The following is a 9556-nucleotide window of genomic DNA, read 5'->3' as shown; positions in this document are numbered from 1 at the left end:
TATTCTATGTTACAATCAAATTGATTTTTTATGCTATCTTAACAGTTCAGGAAAGGAATTAAAAATATACAAGGTAAATTTTATATAAAATCTGTAATTAATAGAGAATCTCTTTATTTATATACATGTATATACACAGAATGTACAACATTTACAGTCGTTTCGGCTAAACCGATCGATTAAAATATTCCACCTACGCTACGGTGATAATTAAGTTGGGCGTGCTGAGCGTACTCATACCCCTGATCGTACCAGTCCGGGGCTGCTCCCGTATTTGGAGTACTCGAGGACTGCGTACTCTGTGAACTCGTATGCTGATGACTGCTGGGATGGCTCGAGCCGTATTCGCTCTGAAAATGATTAAACTGTCCCCAGCCAAGCTGCGATCTGGACCAATCTGTGTTACCTAAAGATCCAAGACAAAATATATAATTTAATATATCTCTTGTTGTAAAAAACTCAAGTAATATTTTCGGAACGTGAAGGCATGTCCAGTTTATTGAACGATCCTTTTCTCTTTCCAAGAATCTGGAGACTTGAACTACTCACCGGCGTTATGCGAAAGCGACGTCGGCGCACCGTGCGCGGCGGGTGGCTGCATCGTCGATACCTGTGCGAGTTGCACAGAGGCTGCGTGTGCCGGAAGTGAACCGATATGACCGGAGATAGCAACCGTGTGTCCTTGAAGGGCGCCGCTCATCGTGGTGGGCACCTGAGCCATCGTGCTCGCCATTTGGGCGATGGGGGTGCTACCGGGGATTTGATGAACGCTGGCAGGCGCTTGGTGCAGCGTCGTCGGGCTATGATGCAAGGTAGTTGGGACCTGCGGTATTCCGCCTGGCATCTGCGGTACCTGCGGTATCTGAACGAGCTCGTGACCGGCCGCGGCGTATTGGCAGGGCGTCAACGGCAGGTTCGCGACCGAGTGCGCTATGCTACCCGTATGCTTGCGAAGTCGCGCTCTGCGATTGCTGAACCACACCTGAAACGGTGCGCATGACCTTGGACGGTTGTACCTTCTCGATGGAATCGATTTAACGATAACCATGGTTTTTATTGTGATATGCGCGTCTCTGTGTGCGTTCGTTACATTTTCAGATATCTCACCTGAATCCTCGCCTCTGTCAATCCAGTCCTCTGAGCTAATTCCTCCCTGGCGTAGACGTCCGGGTATTGAGCTCGTTGGAACGCAGCTTCCAGTTGTTCGAGCTGCTCTCCGGTAAAGGTAGTTCTGCTTCTACGTTGCTTACGCTTTAACGGAATGCCCGGTTCGCTTTCCGTATCAGAGTCGTCACCGCAGCGACCTAAAAATCATAAAAGTGACGATTCTATATAAAAAAAACATCGAGTTCGGCATTTCCGAGAACTTGGCATGAATTCTCTTTTTTCATTCTGTTCTTTATTTTCGCGAGAAAGACCGCGCAATTGACGATAGACGCTATCTACCCTCTCACTCTTTTACTCGGTTCTCTCTTTTCCCCCAAGGGCTGAAATCTCTAACGGCCATGTTAGTTTAATTGCGGAGCTCCGGGCGCGAGGACGTGTCGTTAATCGCTCCGCAATCTCGCGTATTTTCGGTCGCGGATAGGACGCTCCCGCATACAAAAACGTGTCGACGTCGTCGACTCGGGAGCGGGTAATCATTATCTGTACTCATATCATTTGATTCGTCGCTCTGGGTTCTGTTTTGGCTTCCGGAAAAGTGTTCGGAACGGTTAAGGTTACATCGCAAACGGAGCGCGGGGAGCGTCGAACGTGAATTGCGCCGCGCGTCCGGTATTGCCAACATGCTGCACTCGTCACCACCTTCAACGGCATTCAGCAAGTTCCGGCGATTGCTACAGTGGCGCGTGAGATTCGCACTTTGCCCGTCTTCTTCCGTCGCGGCCGAGAATATCATTTCGTTTCAGTTAAGTGATTATTGAAGGATTTGAGGACAATAAAGTGCGCGAGGAACATGTCATAATGCGGCTCATTCCATTCGCCGGTGGGTGCAAATTCTCCGCGCCGTTTATTCCACCGGCAGGAATTAATCGAAGAATTAAAAGTAACTTTTGGACCTCGCTCTAGATCGGAGCCAACTACTTGTCGGGATCGAGGACGACGCGAGTGAAGATCCGGAGGAAGTGTGCAACGCTACGTATATCGAGAGTGCAACTTTAAAAAACAGCTGTTTGTTCGTCGGGCTTCTAACTTTAATCGTAATTAATCGCCGCGATAATCCACCGTTATTTTTTCGGGCGTTCGTCTCTCTAGTGATAGTGATTGACTATATATATAAAAAAAAATAGATTAGTGTAATATACTGTCCAGTGATTTGGAGTCCAGTGATCTGGAGTGTTACGAGACGTCAGGATAATTCAGGATACTGCCACGGAAAGAAGGAAGAACGGAAGGAAGGAAGAACGGACGGACGGACCGAAGGAAAGAAGGAAGGAAGGAAGGAAGGAAGGAAGGACGGACGGAAGGAAGGAAAGAAGGAAGGACGGACAGACAAACGGAAAATAACCTACCTACTCTAACCTAACTGGAAAACGCAAATGTAAGTAAACAAACAACACACCATTGGCCGTAAATCACTCAATTATAATTATCTCAAAACAATTAATATAATTAATTAATATTTTAATATAATGACGCGCGCGCATGATTTCTTTTACTCATATTTAAAAGATAAAAAAAAAAAACTATTAGAAAAAATTCAGGTTTTTACTTCGGATGACTTATTGGGAAATTTTTCATAATTAAACTTAATTAATAGAGGTTTTTCACGATACCGAAATAATGGCAAACTTTTAAATTTTGTGATGATTATTAATTGGTGTTAAAACGGCCGTCACTGCTAATCGATAAATCGTCGAAAAAGCCGCTCTGTCACTCAACCCGCGCGCCGTTGCATCGCCAATGAACTCGCCTCTTTCTTTGAATGGTATATTGATGAGACGATCATCATTCGTATAATACCCGTATCCGACGACGGCTATTCCGCACAGTCATCGTATTTCCTATGGCTTAATTGTTTCCTACGATTGAACTTACGACATTTTCACTTAATATTTTCGGAGACGTTCCAACACACATCTCGTTAAATTAGATAATTTTCATAATTTGTCGTCTAAAAAATAATAATTAAAAAAAATATTTTCTACGTTTTTATTTCGCTATTTAAATCGCGAGTAAATAAATTGATAGATATATTTATGCGGTTAACGTGAAATATAATAAAAACTCTGACGTTCTGGTTTTTTCCTTTCAATCTATCTGCTTGGACGAAACAACTTTATGCGTTTTGCATACGTATGTATATACCGCGTACACCGCAGTCATTAAAGCATCCATAAAGTGCTCGTAAAAGGCAAGCAATGATTACCACCGTGTTCACCGCCATCTTTCCTCGTTCTCATAGTTTTGATATGTTTTACGGTCGGCCAGTTTTTTCAGCGGGATTAGTTGCTCCGTGAAGAGTTTAACGTCAAACCGTCAATGACGTAATGGTCTCTCCCTCTCTCTCTCGATAAAAATGTTTTCCTCGTTAGAAAAGTTACATAAGACGGTTTCGCGAACAACTTGAAGAAGCTTCGCAAATGCATCTCGTTAGTAATCGATCCTTGTTTTTCTTTTCCCCGGGATTTTTATTATTCTCTAAATATCACGGGGGCTCGATCACTCGATAGTTAAAATTAAATCTTCCTCGAAGAATCCTATGAGCTTTCACAATATCCCTCGCATTCAGCGTTTCGTTTCGTAAACATTTCCACGCGATATGCTTTTACCTTGCTATTGACGACTGTTTGGCTGAATGAACCTAACTTAACCGGCAGCTCGTGCGTTTTTTTTTTTTCCGGCAAATCGGAGAAACGTAGACATGTATACACAAACACGTATATGCAAAGATGTACCGGTGAAAACTGACCAGACCTTTGCTAAATATTTACTCCTAAGTCGACTCCCTCGCGTATTGTCCCACGATCATCCCATTGTCGGTCAATCGAGCGTTCCCGTGGACCATTGTCCCGATCCAAGTCGGACAACGCCGTGCTCTCCCCGCTGTTCGCTACGTCTCCGTTTCGTCCGTATCGAAATAACATTTAATCTCGCGCACGATTTTATTCGCACGGTCGAGTGCGCGCGGGGCCACACGATCGGCAACGAGTGGCGAGTTGTTGTGACGTCCGACGATCCACCCTGGCACAATAAACGGGGATTAAGCTCGCTCTTTTATTCGCCTACTTACGCCGGGCGCGCTATCGTCGATCTCGCGATGCGGAATTAAACGGCGACGACAGTAATTCTATTTCTTACGCCGTTCGGCCGGCCAGCCGATCGGCCGTTCAGCCGATTTTTCGAGCCGATCGTTCGAGATCCGCGCTTTACGAGCTAACGTTCAATTGAGATCGCCTGAGATCTCTTCCTTGAATCGTACGGAGATTTGCAGAGGAAAGAAAAGATCTAACTTCCCTATCTTTAAATAATATATAACGTGAAAAATTCTGGATCCGTGTGTTGATACGATTTCAACGTAAAGTTTGAGATTTATACGGCAGCTTGAAATTTGTAAAAATTTACTGAACCGCTTAATTAGAGTGGGTATACATAAAATATATTCAGTTACGGCGTGTGATCCGTGCGCGATTAAATTTCTATTTTTACTTATCGAGAAACAAAAGACCAAAAAAAAAAAAAAATATAAAAAAATAAAATAAAATAAAATAAATTTCACAGTCGAGCTTTTAAATTAATGTCTTTCGCCACTAAACTCGGTTGACGTTCCTTTTCTATGGCGTTTGTGGGAATGTAATTCACGCGAGGCAAGATCGACAGATATCTTTCGAAAGAACCTGCCATTTTCCTCGCGTACAGTAGAACCTGTCCCGAATTTTGCCGGCGGACAATGGGGGGATGTTCTTTTTTCTTGCGGTTTTCACCTCGCCCGGCGGAAAAATGAAACCAACGGCGGTGGGATTGCGGCTTTCGAGTGTACAGGGAAACCCAGCGGCCGTCCTTTGAGCCCGAGCCCATTCTATTTATTGTACAGCGTTACATTTGTCAAAACGTAACGTGGCCTTTGCGCATATGGAGGCGGATGCGTCGGCATCTAGTCAAACTTAAATAGCGTCTGAGGACTTTCAGCAAAAATAGACAAAAGGCCTTTCCGTTGCTTTTCGGCGTCCGTCAAAATTTCGCATCGATTAACAGGAAATACTTTCTCGTTAAACGCTCGTTTCGTGAGATTTTTTTTTTTTTTCTCTCTTTTTAATCGTGAAGCAGAAGTGTAAATTTCGTGGACAAGCGACCGTCACGTTTCGGTATCGACGAGACAGACAGAACTACGAGGAGTCATTAAGCTCATCGTCGTGCACTGACAGTTATCTCGCGCGTCTTCAGGTGCGCTGTAAAAACGACCGACACCTTTCGACGTTCCTCATCGTTTCCTCTCCCTCGCCACTTGCACGGCAACGACGAGGCCGGTGACAGGAATTTAAACCTAGGTTCCGCCACTTTTACTGTCTGTAGATGCAACTTGTCTCCAGGCTATTCTCCTATTCTTCCGTTTGTCATACGGAGGAACGTGGACGAGCCGCCAAAGACGCCGCCAAAGGGGCTCCTCCGCCGTTTGACGGTCGCCGGAAAAAGGTCACTTCATCACGTAACTACCTTTATCTCGGACTTTCCAGAAGGCGCGCACCGCGCGATTAAAATGCACCGAAGACCTCGGCCTCGTACTCCTTTCTCGAGTAAGCGAAGATGAGAGTGAATCGCAAATGTATCGTAAAAGATGCTGAAGAATAGAAGAATTAAAAGCCGAACAGGATTTTTTTATTTTTTTTTTTTGCATCTACAGACATCCGACGAGTATTAAAATTTCCGTAAAATTCTTGACGTAAAAATTCGTTTTGTAATAGCTTCCTCGAGATCGTATCTTTGCATTAAATGATAGAAATTGCTTGATTCCACGCTCTCCGTGAATGTAGTCGAAGTTAGAGAACCTTCTAAGAATTGAAACATCTTTAGACGCCACGTATTTTCATCCGAACTTTTCAATTAATAATAACGAGTCTCTTTCGGCGCGAGGTATTAATTCACATTCCTGCGGCCGTTGTTTCGAATTGTTGAAGCGTTAGTCCCTCAACGGCGGGCGTTTATCCGGCGAAGACGTCAGGGCGACTAATTATCAATTATCATTATTGGCTCGTTCGGCCGGCTTCTTTTCCCGCGGCATTGGCGGAGACAAGGGTGGCATAGAGCGCGGCCAGGTGTTCTCCTCTCCCGTGAGGACGTTCGAGAGGCAGGGCGGCGGTATTCGGCGAGTCAGCATTCCTTCGCGCGGCCTCTGACATCGGCGGTCATCTCAGAGGGTTCTCCCATCTCCGTTCGATTCTCAGGATCGCCGCGCGCTCGTCCTCTTCTCGCGCCTACCGGCCGGAAGAAAAGAGAAAAAAAGACGGCCGCTCGAGAGCGGGAGGTAGAAAAGATCGAGTATTATGCGCGCGTGTGTGTATATGCGTGCAATCGTTTAGGTGCCCATATGTCGGACTTGTAATGAGAGAACGAATGCGCTCTCCGCCGGGACAGGGGGGCGGGCGCTTGATGAAACGCTTTATAGATTATCGCTCCGGCCCACGCCATTGTTTTATCGCGCGCGCGGTCATCCTGTTAGCGCGTCGGCGCCTGGAAATGTCAATTACGACCTGCTGTGTAATTAAGCCGCAAATCCGAGACTCGTCGGACCGGGGCTCGACCTATCCGAGCCAGGCCGCCCTCGCGTCGCATCTCTCATTTCGCGTCGCTTCCCCCCGAGGGCTCCTTTACATAAGAATCCGCCGGCGCGACGAGAGGGCATTGAATTCGGCGGGTTTATGAATTATTCTCCTCGAGCCCGGAGCGAAGGTGATCCCGCGTTTTTCTTCTACATTTTATTGTCGTTCGGTCGCTCCGCCGTCGTTCCTCATTCGGCGATGATGTAAGATCCGGGCGGGAGCCGGCGCTCTCGACAAACGACGAAATGTTACGTGCATCGGCGGGTGAATTACTAGCGTCACTTCCAGGCGATCCTGTCGCCTATATTACACGCGTGCACGCCTCGGGCCCGTCGTCGGTTGGTTCCGTTGATAGGCACAATCAATATCGGCCTCACGAGAATGAAAAGCGGCCGATCGGCCCGTGAATAGATCGCGTGAAAAGATGCGTGTAATCAATTACGGGGAGGAAGGGGGAGGGAGCCGGTCCCGCGGTGTCGAGAGCAAATATCTCATTCGTAGCAACGTCATCCAGAAATGTGCCGGTCAGCATCCCCGCTGCGTGCGCGTTGCGCTCGTGCACGCGTGTACGCGCGCGTCCCGTCGCCGATCGTGCGTACGCGAATCGCCGTAATGTCGTCCCGCGTGCCGTACCAAGTCATTTTGCACGATTAACACGTTGATCGCGCCGCGAGATTACCGTAAACGCGGCAAAATGACTCGCGCCGTTATTGTTAACGGCGAAGAACAGAGCGCTGGAGGCTTGAGGCCAGATTTAGAGACGCTCCGCGTTCGTCGAAAAGTCGTCAGCGCCTAGCGATCAGAGATGGGAGGGATTTGAGATCGAGTATTCAGTGGGACGTTTACACCTAGCCATTCGGAAATATAATGCGGACATTCGGTGGGCCCGACGTGCCTTTAAAGCGGGGTGGAGTCTGCGCGAGGATCACCGGCCGCGCTAGTCGCAGCGCGATTGTCGCATGTAGATCGTCGCCGCTTTCCTGCGCCCTCCCTTTTTGCTTTCCGCGTGTCGAATCGACCGTTGAATGGAGGAAAAGGTGCCGCACCTCCGTAGGTTATAAATCTAGCCCTCTCTTGGTACCACCTTTCCACTCCCGCCGCTCATGGGGGTCCCTGGGATGCGTGTGTGAGGTCCCCTAAATGGTAACAAATGCCCTCAAAACGGCAACAATGAGCCTGCGAAGCGGTTGACATCCGTGAGCCACGGTCTGTCTTCCTGTCAACGCCCGTGTATACGCGCCGTGCGTGTGAAACGCTGAAGGGAGGAAGAGGGATGAGACCGGTAGTCGGCACGAGGGTTGGCGACCGATCTCGATGACAGTTTTCACCGGTACAACGGCGGACCGCTACAATTAGGCCGCGCTGGGTACTCTCCAAGAGACACGGATCTCTCGCGTCGGCGTCGTTGGTGGTCCGTGTAAGGGCAGTTGTGATGACGGTGCAAAGTTTTCTTTTATTTGCCGGAGTCCCGTTCCTTTCTCCGCAAACAATCGCCTCTCGATTATGACTCTGAGAATTATGTATTCGTCTCCTTACACGAGGAATAAAGAATTCGTAAGAAACGTTCGGGACGCATCGATCGACGATCACGACTCTTCACGTATAGAATTTTTTTTTTTTTTTTTTTTTTTTTTCCTTTCCTTTGCTTTTTAATTATTAGTTTTATCCTGGCTGCGTTTTAATAAAGATCGTTTAGTAGCATTTCTTTGCGTTCGTAACACAGGCCTCAAGTGAACGTTGACAGCATCGTGGTCAGTTTCGACCTATCCATTGACCTGACCGCTAAAATTATGAGGTGGCTAGCTATGCCTCTTAGGATGAAACGAGCTACCGCGCTCATTATTTCGAAACCACATTGCTGGTGGGCTTTTTTTAAAAAAAAGTACAAACGCGCCGACTTTTTTTTCTGTTTCGATATCGACAGACTTAGAAATTCGATGCCGAGTATTATTCGTCGGAAATATGCGGTGATTTTCCTGCTGCTAAATTACCTGCGTTTTTTGAAGATCTTAAATAGGACGACGACGATGAAACTTTGCTTCGCTTCTTAAGATTTAAAGCTTTTACGTACGATTTTTAAACACATAAATAATTTAAAAAAATTAACACAATTGCTTTCGGTAAAAACAATATTTTTAAATTGTAACTCAGGATTATTCGATCGGTCCGGGCTCGCCTGCATACTTCTTGAAAAAAAAGATGTCACGATAAGTTGGGTGTAAAACGTGAGAATAAGTAATTATCAATCAATCCGAGAGGATTATCTCGCATAAACTCCGGGCTCCCTTCTTAATTCAATCCGAGGGCAAAGCCGCGCCCGTAAAGACACACGTCGTACGATACGGGTATGTACCATCGCTCTCGGAGGATTATACGCTCGCGTGACAAGGATCGCGTCCACGGATTCTGCGGCTTGCGGGCCGATTCGTGCGGCGCATTAGATACACGCTTTGATATCAGCCCCGACGTCCGGCCCTCTGCTCCCTTTCTCTGCTCCCTGCGTCCTTTTTCTTTTCGCCCCGTGTAAATCGCTCCCTGACTCCTTTCGCATTCCTCATCGCGTCGATGTGTCGACTCTCGAACCGCGATGTTGCGCGACTCCTCCCGAGATAAGGATTACGAACCGTGGAGCGACAAAGTATCACCGCCCGATACGACGTTGATAAAGCGAGGGAAGTCGTGAATAAATTAATGCGGTTAATCTCGTTTCTCTGTGCAAAAATTCTGTTCCTGCTCTTAACAGACCGTCGTGAAAATAACGCCGAGTCTAAACTCCGTCGGGAAGCGCGTGCGTGTTT

General features: G+C 47.1%; 1 protein-coding gene and 1 long non-coding RNA gene across 2 annotated transcripts in view; one reads left to right on the top strand and one right to left on the bottom strand.

Annotated features, from left to right (window-relative positions):
• Window positions 1–115: 115 nt before the first annotated feature.
• LOC139109076 (uncharacterized) lies at window positions 116–1048 on the bottom strand. Its single transcript, XM_070667892.1, has 2 exons — window positions 550–1048; window positions 116–406 (listed from the first exon to the last, which is right to left on the bottom strand). Exons 1-2 carry the CDS (start codon window positions 1046–1048, stop codon window positions 180–182), a joined length of 726 nt encoding a protein of 241 aa, XP_070523993.1. The 3' UTR covers window positions 116–179.
• A 599-nt stretch (window positions 1049–1647) lies between these two features.
• Window positions 1648–9556, top strand: part of LOC139108848 (uncharacterized) — an 87285-nt gene continuing 79376 nt past the window's right edge. Inside the window, exon 1 of the long non-coding RNA XR_011546734.1 lies at window positions 1648–2542. This is a non-coding gene — a long non-coding RNA (uncharacterized lncRNA). The remainder of the gene's footprint in view (window positions 2543–9556) is intronic.

This window comes from Cardiocondyla obscurior, linkage group LG16 (assembly GCF_019399895.1).
Source record: "Cardiocondyla obscurior isolate alpha-2009 linkage group LG16, Cobs3.1, whole genome shotgun sequence".
Lineage (NCBI taxonomy): Eukaryota > Metazoa > Arthropoda > Insecta > Hymenoptera > Formicidae > Cardiocondyla > Cardiocondyla obscurior.
Note: the sequence above shows the minus strand (reverse complement) of the source record. Positions and strands in the feature narration are given on the sequence as shown.

Bases quoted from the DNA above. Each gene is read 5' to 3' on its own strand.
- LOC139109076 (XM_070667892.1), bottom strand. From the start codon at position 1,048: ATGGTTATCGTTAAATCGATTCCATCGAGAAGGTACAACCGTCCAAGG. The intron at 407-549 runs GTGAGTAGTTCA...TTGGATCTTTAG, and splicing joins GTCGCTTTCGCATAACGCCG to GTAACACAGATTGGTCCAGA.